Consider the following 17,702-nt stretch of genomic DNA (forward strand, 5'->3'; position numbering starts at 1 on the left):
GGCGAGATCGATAATCGGGACGTTCCGTTCGATAAAACACATTTTTATTGGAACCTCTGTCGAACGATGGACGGAGTCGGAACTGGGAAAGAGCGATGTGCTCATGAATTTCAAATTTCTCATCCCAATAATATTAGACGAACTTGGCGCCACCTGATTTGCGGATACAAACAGTTCATAAAAATTTATTTAATTTCAATCTTTTATGATATTTTTAGCAGACGATAAAAATTATTTTTTGTTGGTTTAAGTTGAATTAAAACTGTTTATTCCCTTCTTTCGGCGTATTATGAATTCCTTTGCTAATTTGTCAAACTTAACATCGCCCTTAGGTTTAGTTTATTGATTCTTTCTATAGGTATTGTTTTTAATGTTCTACAGCTATACAAATAACCATTATACATAAAATAGAAGCAAGCGATTTTAGTGGAACCTAATTTTAAAATACGCTGTTTAATACAAATTTAAGTATGGAAATGATGCAATACAGCTAAGTGCATTTCATGGACTCACGGCACATGCAATGGTTTCTTTCTGTTGAGAATCGTTTTGTAAAAGAAACTACTCGTCTAAATGTATCGTCAGTCGGGTCGGAACATACGTGAGACATTTAGTATTTATATTGAAAATTTCTCCACTGCGTGGATATTGTAAAAAATAAATAAATAAATAACCTCGAATTTTGATTACGGAAATTTTCCGTATGGCGGAACGCATTCGCTTCTTTCGTTTTTACCGTACGTATTTATATCTTAACAAAGACTATTAAAATTTGGATAATGAAGTGCTCAATCAGAAAATAACTACCTTTCTCTTATAAAATGTTACTTACTGCGTATTATTGAAGCTAGTAAAATAAACCTCTGGTTCCGCCCGGGATCGAACCGGGGACCTTCTGCGTGTAAAGCAGACGTGATAACCACTACACCACGGAACCAGTTGCAGTAATATGACTTCTTTATAGTTTTAATAACAGCTTTTAGTTTTTATTTTAAAATCGAGAAAGTATTTTATGTGTGATTTCTATTTATTAACTTACGTTATAACACTAACTAGTTAGAAACACGAAAATCATAAGTGACCCAGATACGTCTAAACAGTACAAACTGTAGCTACTCGGAATATTAAGGGCGCTGTCTGGACGATGGAAGAATATAACTGTAAGACTTTAACTCTCATTTCAAAATTACTTGGAAATTTTTTTTGTGCGCAGGAAAAAGGAATAAAAAGTACATTCGAAGTCAGTTGTGGATTTAAGTGGCTTTGTGTCCGCATTTACACTTTTCTGATTCCGCCAATGGCCGCAAATATCCTTTTGCATTTTTTGTACAGTAAAAATCGTCAAAATTTAAGGAACTCACCAGTCGTTCACGCCTTAGGCATTCTCGAATTTATTCGTGCATTTAAACATGCATGTCACCGCTGAAGATTCTCAGTGGCAATAAGAGACGTTAATTACTGCATCAGATTGATCGCTCGTATCTCGTGTCGTCGTCTGTAACTATTTCCGTTCATTCTTAGACCGTGCTCTTACCTGAGTTTTGGAATAAACAAAGCCTCTTGTAAACAAACATTTTCATTGGCTGCCGGCAGCCACGCACATTATTCGTGCGCAAGAAATAGTCCCTTGGTTACGTACCATTTGTAAGTATTTTTACACCGCCTTCTTTATAACAATTGTTGTTATATAGCATTATAGCGTTTCACCATTAATATCCAATACAGTTTTATGTGTCAGCAAGTATTTACTTACAATTATGTTAGCAGACGCCGTGTGTACAGTGTACAGTTGATGCCCGGCGCAACAGTTCTTGCTGACGCGGCGAAGTGGATACGACGGTGTTTGTTTATTTCTAAACTCAGCTAAGAGTGAACGGAGTATAGGGATGGGGAATATTTACTGTCGCGGCGACAGGAATGTCGCGTGTCGCGGTCGCGACTTGTAACTGCAAGTCGCAGGGCCAGGCTACAATCCGTGACAGCGAATATGTCGCGTCGCGTCGCTCACACCTCCATGAGAACAGAGAGAGCCTAATCATCTAAATTAAAGAACCAATACCCCACTCAGTAATTAAAAGATAAAATATTTGGCCCTGGCGCTGCTCGTCCAGAACAACGAACTCAGAGCTCAGCAGGATTCTGATTGGTCAGACCATCGTGCAATTATGGGCATGGCCACTTACGGGACCTAACCACAACTCGGTCGCGAATGACCCTTACATACTGTTCAAAAAAAATCTTCACCTTATATTATCGAGAAAAAAACTGCTTTATATACAAAAATACTGTTAAAACAAATATCCCATAATGTTAAGGAAAAAAAATGCGAAGTTTCAACTAAAATAATACTGATGCCATTGCTTTGGTTAAGTGTAGGTTCGGGTCAAAAGCTTAGAAATTACATATTCGTCCAAAATGATGGTATGTACTTTTTGTTAGGTGGTTTTCAAAACTTTTCTTTACTGTTACTTTACTGTATGTTAAATCCTATAAAGAGTAGTGCGATAATTTTTTTTTTAGTAAACATAATTAAATTTTCTATAAACAAGTACATTTGGTGCAGTATTGTGTGTGTTATGCATGTACTGAATGAGAAAAATATATTAGAATATTTTTAACTTTATTTAATTTGTAGCAGAGATTTTATAAGTACCGTGATTCAGTTTTTGTAATGGATCGGCTAGTACAACCCTCGTTATTGCAAAGTGACAAAATGATGCTCCCTCGACTCCTGATAACGCCGGAGTCTGAGCAACGTAAAACCAGCTCTGGTTTCAAAAATTGTTTACGCCGAATTTGTGTTGAAACACAACTGGACTTTGGTGTATCTACAGGAAACAGTCGTAAATTACAACATGCAAAAAAAGAACGTGCTGCTTTTCAAAATAGCAGCACCACACATTTGAGACGTTCGGAGCAATTCAACGAAAACACGGAGATGGCATAAAGACAGAGAAGACAAATGTAGTCCAGTGGAAAAGAAAAGAAAAAGAGAATAAGCAAACAGTATATTACAGACCAAGGCTTATAAATCGCTATCAAAATCGAAGAACCGGTTCTTGTTTTGTGGCAAATGTATTTAAATTGATTCAGGAAATTCGCACCTGTTTCGCGAACGAGCAGTGAACTGGTCTCTCCGGTTCATTAGCTTTCTGGAGGTGTTTTACAGTTGGACGATCACTTCATCACTGTTGGTTAAAACGAAAATAGCAGTTAAATGATTAAGTACTTTGTACAGTGTAATGGCGTAAGTGTGAGCTTGCGTAGTTACTTTAGTCTGTGACTGATGAAGACATTAATAAATTCAGTTAAAAAAAATTAAACTTACTTTCATTCATATTTTATTTTCTATCTTGTCCAGTGTTTGTATTGGACTGTATATTTATTTGGTTTTGGCTTAATCAAACAATACTTGCACAGATTAAAATTATTAAAACGCTTTATTTAAAAAGGCTACTACTATTTAGTCATAAGCAAAACTTGAATCGTACTACATTTGGGGACTACTGTCATAATCTTTGGAGGTAAGAGACTTCATTAAAACGTACCACGGTGTAATTCTAATTCAATCTAAGCCCATTTTTTAATTAGAAATAAACTAATGATCATAAACAAAAATTGTTTGGCGATGTAAGTAGGCGAAAATAATACGCCTTAAGTTATTACAGCGCAGTCGCAGTTTCTTCTACACACGTGGTTCAGCGGTGGAAGTTGGAATGAACAATATTTTGATTATAGGATTGTCTCGTAACATGGGAGATGATGCAAGGATACCGAACATGGGAAACATAGTGTTCACAGACTCACAGTCGGATGCCCGAATAATACGCGTTCGTGCATCTTCGATTTTTTTTCCCCTTTTTTTAAAAGTAATGGGTAGGTTAAGTCTTAGCATGACATTATTTTCTCTCAATTTTTTTTTTCCGGGATGGTACATTTTAATTTGTCTAAGTGATCGCCGCTAATAAGAAAGGTTTGTTACGTCGGATCAGTTGCACACGTAAAATCGTGAACGTATTAAAATGCTCGGAAAAAAATTAGTTATTTTTTTCCCCCAAACGGGAGGGAATTTTTTTTCGCAACTTCTAGTTGATCTTTACTTACATACATGAGAAGGTTGGTTAGTTTAGGACAGTGACATTGAAAATAATCTAGAATCGAGAAAAATGTTTTAGATCTCGCTTTTTTTAAAAAAATTCCAACCGCGAAGTTGCACGAACGAGCCGCGAACTTCCGAAATGAACGAGACTGATCGAAGGTCAATGAAACGCAGGCCTCGGCTGTTTTTTTTTTCTTGTTGCAACGTGGAGTAAACGAAGCACGCTCGCCAAGGAGGATGTACACAACCTCCACGGGCGCACTCTTGAGCAACAGTTTTAACAAGAAGCCGCTCAGCTGCTGCGGATCTCAGATCCAGGAACGAGGCATTGTTCGCTCGGATTCGCGCATCGCGCGCCGCATAATTGCCGCTTGCGTCAGAGTAGCGCGATCACGCGCAGACATCGTTACAGACGGCTCGTTCCCCGGGGTTAACAGGATCAGGAACAATGGCTGGTCTCTCATACGATTATCCGATGAAGGGTAACCCATGTTTTGAATCCATTCGTTACTTAAGCCTTAAAAAAAATACCTCGTCAAGGGCGTACTTAGGGAGGGGTAGGAAGGAGCAATACCCCCACCACCTCTTGAGAAACTCATTAACCAGCTTAAAATAACGAATATATGGCACAATTTACAGCCACTGGATATGAAAAAAATATAGAGAAGCGCACGTATTAGAATACAATCATCAGCAGTAGTACATAGTGTAAGGATTTATCGTTCATAAGTGTCACGTTTTATTTTAAAAATTTAACGTTTTGAAAGAAAAAAAAGCACTTGAAGGTCATCAGATAGCCAAAAATGTGCAATAAAGCATTATATTTAATATATATATATATATATATATATATATATATATATATATATATATATATATATACACACCGGTCAACAGAAATCACTTTGTAACAGTCACAGAAAATACGTTAAAGGGTGTAAGTAACGTGCTTTATCATTTGAATATATATATTTTTAAATACTATATATGTATGTGTGTGATCGTGAAAAATGCATGAATTAAAAAAAATGGGTGCGTGTACATTATTAAAAATTAGTTTTTAATTGCATGCAAATAATTCTCCATGGTAGCGTTAAAAGTTTAACGCAACCTTGTTGGAAGTCGCATAAGAAGTATAACTTCAATAAAAAAAATGGCGGGACGACCGGTCGCGCTCAGGATCCGGGAACGAGAGTGTACGTACAACTGCGCGCGGAACTCGGCCCGCCTTTCCGGTCGCCTTCGCGACGCCACGCAGGCGGCAGTAAATGCTTCAGCGCCGGGTGTGAATAAGAGGCGGCGCCTGCGACGAGGAGGCCGTGAGTTACGAGCGGCCGTACGTCCCGGCGCGCATGGGGCGTAAGGCCGCCGCCGGGATCTTGTTCAGGACCGAGTCCAGTACAACCATCGCATCATAGTTTTTGACGTGACAACGTCTAATAAATCGATGAACGCCGGCTGCACGCACGAAAAAAGTGTCCCGTACCGCTGTGTCCCGTTACGTTCATTGTACGCTTGCGCCGCATCTATCTCTCTTCCACTCGATTGGAACAACCATCGATTTGACTTTTTTCGAGGCGCATTAAACTTGAAACACTCCCATTCGTTTCCTACTTTTCCGATCATCGTCCCATCCTTAACAGAATAACACAGATTGGAAGAAGTTAAATAGCTAAAATGTTTAAAAGTATTAGTTAATATAATCTCTTCGTTAAAGTAATAAACATATTTGAATTAATGAGTGCAAATAAAAGTAAATTTATCAATTAAATTGTCGATTTCATTTCACTCCTTTTTTTGTATCCATACAAAAGTGTGATAATTCAATAAAAATGATTCAATTTTATTCATAAAAGTATGCAATCATTTCTTCAATGTTTTGTTATGACGTTTTCACGTTAAACTATCGTTCGTAAACCGACTTTACAGACAACCAAATTTTTTTTTCCAAAAATTTTTTATTAATGAAGTAGCTTGGTTTTCTGGGTTGTAGCCGTGTCCTTGGCGAATAATTCACCGACGTTACGGTCGACATTGCAGTCGCCATCATCAGCCAAGCTACTTCAGACAATGGCCCTGATAGCCTGCGAACATTATTAAGTATTCTTAATAATGTAATTTTGTGGAATTAGCGTAAAATAAGACCGTGTCACCGGTTAGCGCTGTAGTATTTGCAGCCTAGAAGCTGGTATTGGTAGATCCCGGTTCGGGAAAAAGTACACTACACGAAACTCGGAACTTTTACCATATAAATGTATGGCTCTAATAAATTACGAATTGTCTAAGATATGTTACATCAGTACGAAATTTACCACAGATGTATGGTGAATTTCCCAAACAATGCTTGGTTGAAGAACTTTCCTCACGTGTTTAGGAAACACAACCTAAACATTTTTTTTTGGTGTGTATATTTGAGTGATATAAGTCTGACGATTTATCGCAAATCACTTCACTGAGAAACCTGGAGGGCAGTAAACTTTCGTAGTAAACACTCGTAGCCCCAGAGTCCTAAGTTGAGCACATACTTGTCTGCCGTTTTATTACGAAGGGTCATCCTTCTTGGAAGAAATTCCTGCTTCGGTTTAAACGGAGACATTCAATCAGCTTACATTTTACCATAAACCATCTCCCACCTCCAAGAAGTATGCAAACTAGCCTTTTACGATTTGCTGTCAGAGCTTGCTTCGTCTTTCTGGGCTTCCAATTCCTCCACATGCACGCACACGCACGCACACACACACACACACACACACACACACACACACTTAGTGTTAGTCCTTTCACCGTTATTTATTTCTCACCACATGATTTCTCCAGTTATCGAGATGATTTCTGATGTGTGATGCATGGCTCGAGAAACGAATAATTTTTTTTTTAAAATAGGTTTTCCTTCATTTTTATGGTTCATTTCAACTGCTTGTACGTCATGGCAAGCTGTCGGGCTCACGTTATTTACTGCCCACGTCCATGTTTCCCTCGCACCCACCCCTGTTCGGCGTGGGGCGAGGGGGTCGTTACCACAACGCCGAAATACCACAACGCCGAACGTACAATAACGCCAAATACCATAACGCCGAATGCCAAATTGACCGCAACGCCGACAGCTAGAAAACTGCTGTGTACCACAACGCCGAAATACAGTAACGCCGAAAAATGTTGCTGCGGGGAGGGGGGGGGGGGGGCACAGGAGCAAAATGAAAAACAACTGAATGAATTTGTGTGCTAACCTTACCTGACCTAACCTTTGTGGCAGTCCGGCAATGAATGACATTTTTCGGCGTTAATGTATTTCGGCGTTGTGGTACACGGCAGTTTTCTTGCTGTCGGCGTTGTAGTCAATTTGGCATTCGGCGTTATGGTTTTCGGCGTTATTGTACGTTCGGCGTTGTGGTGCGTCTCCGGGGCGTTCCCTCCCGTCCTAGAGGCCGCCCTGGTCGCGGTGGTCGCGCGCTCAGCTCGCTGTCTCCCACGGGAAGCCTTCTTTTCACAGACGAGAGAGCCAAACGCCCGATAGTGCATCTTCGGTGTTTTTTTGTTCATTTTAAATAAATATACAACTCATGATAACTAATGGTCAATTAGGTTAGGTTAGCTACATTATAAATACTTTAAAACACTGTGGACGGTTGATTTGGTCAGGATAGCTACATTAAAGATACTGTGAAATCATGTAAACGGGTTTCCCCCAAATAAATACACCTGTTGTGGTACGGGAAAAAAAGCGAGCATGAACTTCGGGGAACTTCGGGTGTGGCTTTCTCGTCTGTGAAATGAAGGCTTCCCGTCTCCGGGAGTAGCCAGGACTCTGTGGAGGGGGTCAGGTACAACCACTGCATCATATTCTACGAGTAAGTGTTCTTTATAATGACAATTTTAAAAAGAATTGTTTGTCACAATTAAATCCCAAGGATTAGTAGACATTTAGTACTCCAACGTTTACACATAATTTTTTTTAAGTAATATGGAAATGTTGAATATTTATTATTTAATTGTTTTAAAATCTTGTTCTTGAGTTTGTTTTTATGTCCATTGTTTGATGATTTCGTTAAGACAAGGCATAAATAAATATATATATATATATATATATATATATATATATATATATATATATATATATATAAATGTTAAAAATTACACGAAACACAAATTTCAGGTTTGTGTGAAAGACGTACTTGCAGTGACAAATGTGCAAACTGGAATGAAATACAGACTGTACTCGGACACACCATTCTTGCCGCTCCTGTGTACGAGGGCTGTGTCATATGGATGAAATACACTATTGTTACCCACTATGGATTACAATAATATTTTATGTAGCTAAATTTATGTTAATTTATAATTCTGTTTTCGCTTGTTTTTTTTCCTTCCTCTTTGATTCCGGAAGGGAGGGGTCCCATCTGCCCCCCGCAAAGGAGGTCCGGGTTCGATTCCCGGCGGGGTCACGCGCCCCCCCGCCCCCTTATTTTCGCAAGTGGGAAGAGTGACGGACGAGATTTGAGCGGTAACCGTGACATTAATTAGACTTCAGAGAGCTGAAGATCAAGGTGTAATGCAAGAATACGTACCGGATGTTTCATGGCTAAAATTTTATTCTCAAAGCCGGGGTTCAAGTCTTTTTCGCTTTTATTGGAGCCGTTTCATCATATAGTTTAAAATTGCGGTCTGCTAATCAAATGATTCGATAGTCGACGTAGCTGCTACGGCAGCGAATTCTAGCGGCGGGTGCGGAAACTAAGTGTAATTCGCGTACAGAAATGTAGTTGAAAACACAATTTTCGTATATTTATCACGCTCGGCATTATTAAAAATAATTATACGTTAAATTTCATGTCCGAGTTTCGTATTATAAGTGTATTAGACACGTGGTAACACATGAATTTGCTCGTTACCGAGGTTAGTTAGTGAAATATTTGCTCAATTTTTTTTTTTTTTTTTAACTTTTAATTTTCTTTGCTGCCGTTCAGACTCACCAATGAAATGGATCGCTGGCCGAGGTTCACTGGGTTATCGTCCTCCTCGTAGTAGTCGGAGTATATTGGCATGCTGCTCTTCTTGGATGATCTGGAAAAAAAAATCAAGCAGCACGTTTCAAAACCGCTCGTTCTCATCGCTCGGGCTGCGGTCAGCACTGCAATCCATGATCGGCCGATGTCATTTCTTCACACACAGACGCTAACCAGCAATCTCCTCAGGTTCTAATCAAACTTGGCGAAATGCTTGAAGGGGATTGGTGTAGGGCAAAAAAAAAAAAAAAATAGCCGTACGTCATAATAAGCTGAAAATTGTCTTATGTGTTTCATGAAAGCTTGCTTATTAATTATATATATTTATATAGTCAGCCGGATGATATGTAAGCTAGCGGATTAGATATCCCCCCAAGGAAGGTTGTCGAAGGTCGCAGCTCTGAGGCCTGCCATCTAGCGGGCATCGCTGGAAGGTCTTACAAAACTATCTCACTCTCTCTCTCTCTCTTTCTCCACAAAGAGAAGCCTTCTCCCCCTCTACTCCCCCTGTTCCTAATATTCGGAGCCAGCAGCCGTGATGCGATAACCGGTCCAAGGACGAGACTTTATTGCGCTCAGCTCGTGCAAGAAACGAATAGGTACCTAAAAAATGCACAACCTGTGACAAATCGTTTCACAGTTGAATTTTTGCACTGCGGTTAAGTCGACTATGCTTAATACCATACCGAAAGTTTACCGCTGTAGACCTTTTGCGTTCCACCAAAAAAAACTCGCAGTTAAGTCCTAGATGACAAGCGACTTACAGCAGTCCACATATTTACGCAATTTTTAACGTTGACTCTCCATAAATTTACCAAAATAATCTCTAGAAACACTACTATACATATTTATTTTGAAAAAAAAAAACATGTTCCAAGTGGTAATATTAAAGGTAAGACTGAAATCAATTAAAAATATAAAATAATTGTATCTCTGTCAATTACATGAAAACACGATACAAATAAAAATAAAGGGTTCGACGTAATAATAAGTAGAACTAATGATGTAGCATTTTTCTTATATATAAGTTGAATAGTACACCAAATAAGCAAAATTTTATGAAGAAATACCAATATTTTTTAAGAGATGGGAAAGGGGAACAAGGTGGTTTCTAAAAATCTCATATGTACAGGAAGATAGGGTTTGCTAAACATTTTACGATATACGTGTACGTATCTTTCAATACAAATCATTCAGTTCATCTGCCCTACATTTTTTTTGTGTTCTAACACTACGATATTCAAGTAAATATATAAAGTACAAATTACTCTGACAGTTTAGCCCCCCCCCCCCCCCCCCCACCCAATGCGATGACCGGGGTACAAGCCCCGCCTGCCACCCCACGCCTTTTATTTTCTGGTTACGTCCCTGATCATGACCCCCATGAGGGAGGGGGGGGGGAACTCGCGCCGTGGTTTTCATCATCAGTCGGAGAAACCGGAAAAACCAGCAGGCTAGCGCGGCGCGTCTTATATCACCAATCACCTGCTGTTCCTTTACGGGACCGTGATACTGCATATTAGATTCGACGCGACTCAGGCCATTTAGCACTTTTTAAAGTTCAATACTTAGAGACCGGAAAAATTCGCGGTTTCATTTCGCGATAGGCTAGAATCCAAATGTTTTTAACCTTTTGCTGCTTCAGTGATTGGATCACAGGTTGTCTGAAGGAATCAGAGCCAATGAATAATCCTCAACGAAAGAAGTATCGAATCAAAAGTATTCTAGTTAACAGGTGTCACGAGTCAGTAGACAATGAGCAGATGTAATTGTCCGAGTGCATAGAGGATCTTGGAGAATATCCTGTAGGTCATTGAATTCGCGAATTTTTCCTGTCCCTATCAATACTGGATGTTTATATTCGTTAAATAATAGTACGTAACTTAATTGAGTGCCTGGCTGTTACAGTTAGTTTCCCCTGTGAAGTCAATGCCGAGGTAAAGATGAGTTTATTATTTTGTGAATGACTTCAACTGTAATGATACTGTCGACAGAAGCTATGTTATAGTCTCAGAAAAATATCTTCACTGTATTGATCTCTGCCTCAACGAAGGCATGTTTTCGTTACTAAACGATAAACAATTGCAAAGTCCTTCATATAAAATTATATTAGTTCATTAATTCTCTACTATCGTAGACGATGTCGAATCTAAAGACTAAAAGTTTCTGTCACCATAATTGTACTAAATGTGATCTGAAAAATTTCCATAGTTTGAAGGTTTCCAGTAAATTTTATTGGCAATATTATTGTATTATTGTTTCCTGTTATCGGGTTAATAAAAAAAAAAAAATATATATTTTGGAACTCAACCCTGAGCCTCCTTTGGTGCTGAGAACCCCAGGATCCCCCATCCTTGCCCTTCATCATTGATCCCCCCCCCCCATCCTCTCTCACCGGCCCTATTCGTGGTGGTGTGGACATTCTGGCATCTCCGCTTCATGAGCATCCACATAATGCATACCTTCCTTGAAATGTATAACATTATGGAGAAACATTCGAGCGCGTCACTTTGGCTTTGTTTTGTAAATAAATACTCACATGCAGCCGCAACTTGCATGGAGGTCAATAACAACATAAGTTTTTATTTTATTTCAAGTTCATTTCAATAAAAAAATTATTTCTCGATAAAATATTACGATTTTGTGGATGTTTGAAGTATTAATATTTAAATTTGTTGGTGTATTGATGGTTTCAAACAATTTTTTACGTTTTAAAATGACGGTTTTTTTATGGAACTGTAGATGTGAAACACACGGGTGCGCACCGGTTAGTTCGGAAGCGCTCTGCCCACTGCTCGGCTCTGTCCGTCCGTTCCTAGCAGCGCAACTGCGGAGCCCAGCTCACAGGACTTTTAGTCTGCACTATACACATCTGCCGCACGATGACAGCTGAAAGAGCAACTAACTGCAGCGAAATATGCAACACGTTGGCGGAGGCGTGAAACAAGCTTTTGCCGCCTGGCGGGTGATCAATAAGCCGCGAGACACAAGCAAGACACACGCCGTAAATAACGACCGTTTAAACTGCAGTTACGTCCGCGCACGCCCACCGTCGTTAACTTCCGCGTAATGGTACCGCGTCCGTCGTGTAGCGGAGCGAATTGTTTCTCGCCTTCGCACCCCGCTGCGCTGGGGCAGATTTTTCTGGGTGTTCGAGCGCTTTTCAACACTTCGCGGTCGTTCTGTTGCGCCGCGCGGCGACACAAGAGCCGACGGCACTGAAGGTGCGTCTTGCTTCGGCGTCGGCGTCGGCGAAGCGGAATGAACAATTTCGACGCTCGCCGGTGCTTCTAGCGCCGTGTCGCCTCTAAGCGCAAGGCTGTGGATTGGCGTGAGATCTGAGTGTTAACCATAACATTATACCGCGTATGAATGAAGATAAATGTAACACAAGTCCCTAGAGTTCTTTCAAAAATCCGTACCGGATGTTTAATGCATGCAAAAATTATTCTGAAAACACGCGTTCAAGCAATTTCAACTATACAAAAATAAAATACAGTTTAAAAACGAAACACGGAAACATAACTTCTCGTCGTCCTCAGAGAGTATTCCTTAAATGATTTCCTTAAAAAACAAGACACCACCGGAAATGTCTTGAGCAGTTTTCAAATCTCGTGGTTATTCCTGAAGCTCTGCACGTCGTGTGTGCGCCCGGGTAGGCGGGTCCCACAAGACTACAGCTGCCTCAGGTACCTCCCCAGTGCTCTAAGAGAAGCCTAAGATGTCCATCAAGTTCTGTCCCTGCCCGAACACGTCCGAATATTCACCTTCGGCCAACCTCGGGATTTGTTTTATTTTTGCGGAGGAAAAAATAATTCAAATATTAAAAGTGGTCGGTTAGGTTAGCTAAATTAAAACACTTTAAAACACTATGGACGGTTAGTTAGATTAGTATAGCTACATTAAAATAAACATATATATATGTGTGTGTGTGTATATATGTATATATGTATGTATGTATGTATGTATGTATGTATGTATGTATGTATGTATGTATGTATGTATATATATATATAAACCCGAGGTTGGCCGAAGGTGAATATTCGGGCGTGTTCGGGCAGGGACAGATGGATGTTGATGTACATCTTAGACTTCCCGTGCCCTAATTTTAGAGATGTTGGGTTTGAAACAACGACCTTCGCCGCATGGACCGATCACGGTCATCGAGAACCCAGAAGAGACGTCACTGGCGACACGCAGCTTAATTGGCTGTCGATGCAATCGACGAGGGACCTGAAGACAGAATAATGATTCGGGGGGAGGGGGGAAGGGGGATTCAACTCTCGAGGCCCAATGGCGACGGCCGACAGACAACGGCAGATTCCGCAGTGGCTCGCCATCAGAATGTAGATGAATGCACCCAGACCTGGACCCGCGAAGGAAATTTCCCAATAGTGAAAAATCCACGACCCGACTGGGATTTGAACCCGGGCATTTTGGCTGGGACAAGTAACTGCTACATAAGCACCTAAGGAAGAGAAACTCTTGCTGTAAATAATTTAAAACAGATGCATATCACAAAATAAAGATGCGGGCATTCCTTATTTATTTATTTATTTATTTATTTATTTATTTATTTATTTTGCTATAAGTACGTGCAGGAAATGACACAGTTGAATACACAATTTTTAAAAAATTAAAAAAGAGGATGAGAATTAACAAAAAAAAAAATGCTTGAGTGAGTCTAAGCTGGCGAAATTAAGCTAGTGTCAAAACAGCCATCCAATCAAAAATACGCACAAGCAAAATGTATGGAATACATCTAGTAAAGCTAATGGTAGCGTAAGCGTTTCGTAGAAGAATATTGGCCATCGGCTCGGCTATGCCTAGAGTTTAACTAGAACCATATAGCACCTTGCTTTACACCATGAACGTGATGCTCTAGCGATTTTTGCCACACAAGGACTACACAAATAGATATACAAAAAGGCCCAAGTCTACAACGTTTCCCAAATTTTCATACACTTATAAACAATTTAAATCTTTTTTGTGGTTTTTCAAACTATTTTTTTCCCTTTGTATGGTTTGAGACGTTTAATATTGCTTGGAAAACTTCAAAAAGCTTCTGAAAAGAGCTTTCTGTGTGTGTAGGTATGGCTGTGTGCTCGCGTGTATGGCATTTTTACATCCACATTGCAGTATTACGTTCCCTTCAATATGACCACCTATTTCATTCTGTGAAGTCTCACTAACGAGTCATTAGTTGCTTTCATTGTATAAAAGCAGCAAAAAAAATATTTTTTTTTTTTAATTCACTCTTATCTAGCGGTATATGAAATTTTAAAACACAGACCTTGCAACGTAAATTCCTTCTAGTGATTGACAGAATAATAATAATAATATTACCAATAAGAAATGTAAGTAATAGTATTAGTAGCTGTAAAAGTAGCAGAAGCAGTAGTTACCTTAATATCGTACATTATTAATACAGTGACTGGCAGAAAAATATTTATCATTAGAAGTAAAAGTACAGTAGTGGTAACAGTAGCAGCAGAAGTAGTAACAGTACCAGAAGAAATAGTAATAGTAGTAGTAAAAGAGGCAATAGAAGTAGCAGCAGCAGCAGCACAAGTAACAGTAGCAGCAGTAGTAGTAAAAGTACCAATAGCAACAGTTGCAGTAGTAAGAGTAGCAGTAGTAGCAACCATATCAGTAATAGTAAAAGTAGTATTGGTAGTAGCAGTAGCAGTATTAGTAAAAGTAGTATCAGTAGTAAGAGTAACAGAAGTAGAAACACAAGCAGCAGCAGCAGCAGTATCGATACCAATATCGATATACAGTATTAAAGAAACAGAATCATACCAAACAAATGAATTATTAATAAAAGAACTATTCACAAAAATTAAATCATTAAAAATACTGCAACTGACTTTTAAAGATTAAACGGTAAATTAATATTGAAATAATTGAGAAAAATAAGAAAAGCCAAAATAAAAAAATTTAAATGTGGCCTGGTGGCCACAGTAGCAACAGTAGCAGTAAAAGTAGCCATAGCAGCAGCAGTAATAGTAAAAGCAGGAACAGCAGCAGTAGTAACAGTAGCAGTTGTAGTAAAAGTAGAATCAGTAGAATCAGTAGCATCAGTAGTAACAGTAGCAGTTGTAGTAAAAGTAGCCATAGCCGCAGCAGGAATAGTAAAAGCAGGAACAGCAGCAGTAGTAACAGCAGCAGTTGTAGTAAAAGTAGAATCAGTAGAATCAGTAGCATCAGTAGTAACAGTAGCAGTTGTAGTAAAAGTAGACTGGCCGGCGGCAGACGCACCTGGACGGCTTCCCATAGCGACGCAAGTTCCCCTCGCTGAGGTGAGTGTCCGAGCCCATCACTGGTTCGCGACGCTACTCGCCATAGGGCACCCCGTCCTGCAACACAACACAACACCACACGTCACATCAGAGCCTCGCGATGCCTCTGACAGGCGGGCGTAGCGTCTTTTTGTCCTTCCTCTCAGCTCCAGGCGATACGCGGAGACTTGCCACAGAACCTCCAGACAACAAGCGGAACACACGGCTGGTCTTACACGTACTTTTTTAGATACAGACGATAGCACATAAGCGTTCATATAGAGATTTTTACCTTTATTATTAGTTATGGTACAATTACACATTAAATGAGTGAGTGCATTACATCAGCTGTAAGCAAAAAAAAATTGTAAATTAATTGTCACTACTTCAGTTAGTATTCATCAACACATTACTGCGACCAATATAAATGTGTTCGAAAATTATAATATCAATTACACATTGACAAACGATTAACTTTCAATTAATAAAATTAAAAAAAATAACTCATACGTTAATAATATGTAACCAAGTATAGAAATATGATGGATTCTGACTCGTTATATTTCCTTACGAACCTCAAAACGTTAACATTACTTACAACCCGAGTTCACATTACCTAAATTCCTCATATACCAGCCTCTTATAATAATAATACAACCGCCTTTTTCACCTAATATAAAAATGGGTTACCTCTAAAAAATTCGTAAAAAAATGAGAAGTGAATATAATGTGTTTTGCTATCACCAAACTAAATTTTTAAATAATTTTGTAATACTAGCTGATCTCTACCCATACCGGGCCATGCTGTTTAGTTTAACTAACACTCAAATCAAACTGACTTGGCTAAACGAATCTATGAATGAATGAATGAATGCATAATAACATCGCGTTACGCAGAGACCTATGATACGCAGCATATTCCAGAGAGTGGAATTGCTTTAGGATTTAGTTAACATTTAAAACTTCAATGCGAGTAATTTTACTCTAATAGTTCCTAATGATAAAAAGTTAAAATATATGTAGTACGGTGTATACACGAGTTCTTAAAAAATACTTGAAGCTTAACTAAATGAGAGGCGTTAAAAAAATAGAGGTGTGAGTGTTAGAAGTAGGAAAATAATTTACCACTATTTAAAGCAAACAAAAAGAATTTTAATATTTTTGTTGAATTAAATTACGAGGCATTTATATCCGGATTTAGGTGTGAAATGTAACTACAGTCATAAGACCCAGGCTCATCATAACATACAATTATTATTGTGTAACAAAATTGAATGTGTGCGTGGAGTTAACGAGTGACAGAAGTGATACTTTTGCTTATATATATATATATATTACTAGTACTTTTTTTATTGAACGAGAGATGATAATGTGGAACAGTAAGGAAGCGGGTATTATCTCAAATGAAAAAAAAAAAACTCTTTTTTTCCGCGTCCAGTACTCTCGCATCTGTTCACTGACACGTTTTGGCTCCTGTGTTGGCGGATTATTCCCACGTAGAGTTTGATAATACCTCTTATCTGCTTCTGCCTTTTTATTATTTCTAGGCATGATGTTAAATCACGATCTCCAGCTGGATAAAATAAAATAAAAAAAAAACATTCCAATCGAACATAAATTACACTTCTCAAGTCTATCCCAAGTCGACAGGGCTGTCATTTTGACATTTAAAATCACAGTGTTCACACAAAATAAATTTCCCTTATAAAGTTACCCTCTTAAGTCTATACGTATTTTTTTTTACATTTGCAATCACACTATTCACATAAACATGAATGTTACATATAAAGTTAATTGCACAAATCAATAATAAAAAGTGTCCCTTGGTAACACAAAGGATTTGTTTGGCTAAGTATATTTCATACATTAGTTACTATTTTTTTCTGGGTATAAAAAAGTTTAAACCCGTATAAATCATCTAACAGACTAATGAGTCTTTATCACGCTCATGCACAGGATGGTGGGCTGCTACAAGTTAGACTATGGAAGCCAGTTCGGAAAGTATGGAGAAAAAAAAAAATTCCTATTTCTTTTATACTTCGTGAGGAGCTCAGACCACATTCCAACAACCCCTTTCTTTTTCCTTTTTTTTCTCTCTCGTGGGGGAAGGGTGGATAGAAGGGTCGGATACGAAATTATAGTGGAGATTCGTGCACGAAAACAAAAATAAAATTATGTACCTCCGCGTTGTTTAGCCACACACGCGTGGCCAATCACTAAACGGATTTTCTTTGGACGGGACGGCCGTGATGCGAGGTTCAGTTATAACTCGGCGACCCGCGCTCCGGCGCATGGAAGCAGTTTTTTGATTACAACACT

At 38.9% G+C, this 17,702-nt stretch overlaps 1 protein-coding gene and 1 non-coding gene across 3 annotated transcripts in view; both read right to left on the bottom strand.

Annotated features, from left to right (window-relative positions):
* The window catches only part of LOC134532660 (uncharacterized), a 180,627-nt gene that overhangs the window by 60,112 nt on the left and 102,813 nt on the right, over positions 1-17,702 (bottom strand). Inside the window, exons 2-3 of one of the 2 annotated variants that reach the window (XM_063369322.1) lie at positions 15,364-15,461; positions 9,070-9,160 (exon numbers count right to left, since the gene is read on the bottom strand). In XM_063369322.1, the coding sequence (XP_063225392.1) occupies positions 9,070-9,160; positions 15,364-15,422 (150 nt within the window). In that variant the 5' untranslated portion in view covers positions 15,423-15,461. Of the gene's footprint in view, positions 1-1,361; positions 1,626-9,069; positions 9,161-15,363; positions 15,462-17,702 lie in introns of those variants that run through there. The other variant, XM_063369323.1, reaches the window with a different exon arrangement.
* On the bottom strand, positions 865-937 carry Trnav-uac (transfer RNA valine (anticodon UAC)). The gene has a single exon. It is a non-coding gene; the product is annotated as a tRNA-Val (tRNA).

The sequence above is a fragment of the Bacillus rossius genome, chromosome 6, assembly GCF_032445375.1.
Source record: "Bacillus rossius redtenbacheri isolate Brsri chromosome 6, Brsri_v3, whole genome shotgun sequence".
Taxonomy (NCBI): domain Eukaryota; kingdom Metazoa; phylum Arthropoda; class Insecta; order Phasmatodea; family Bacillidae; genus Bacillus; species Bacillus rossius.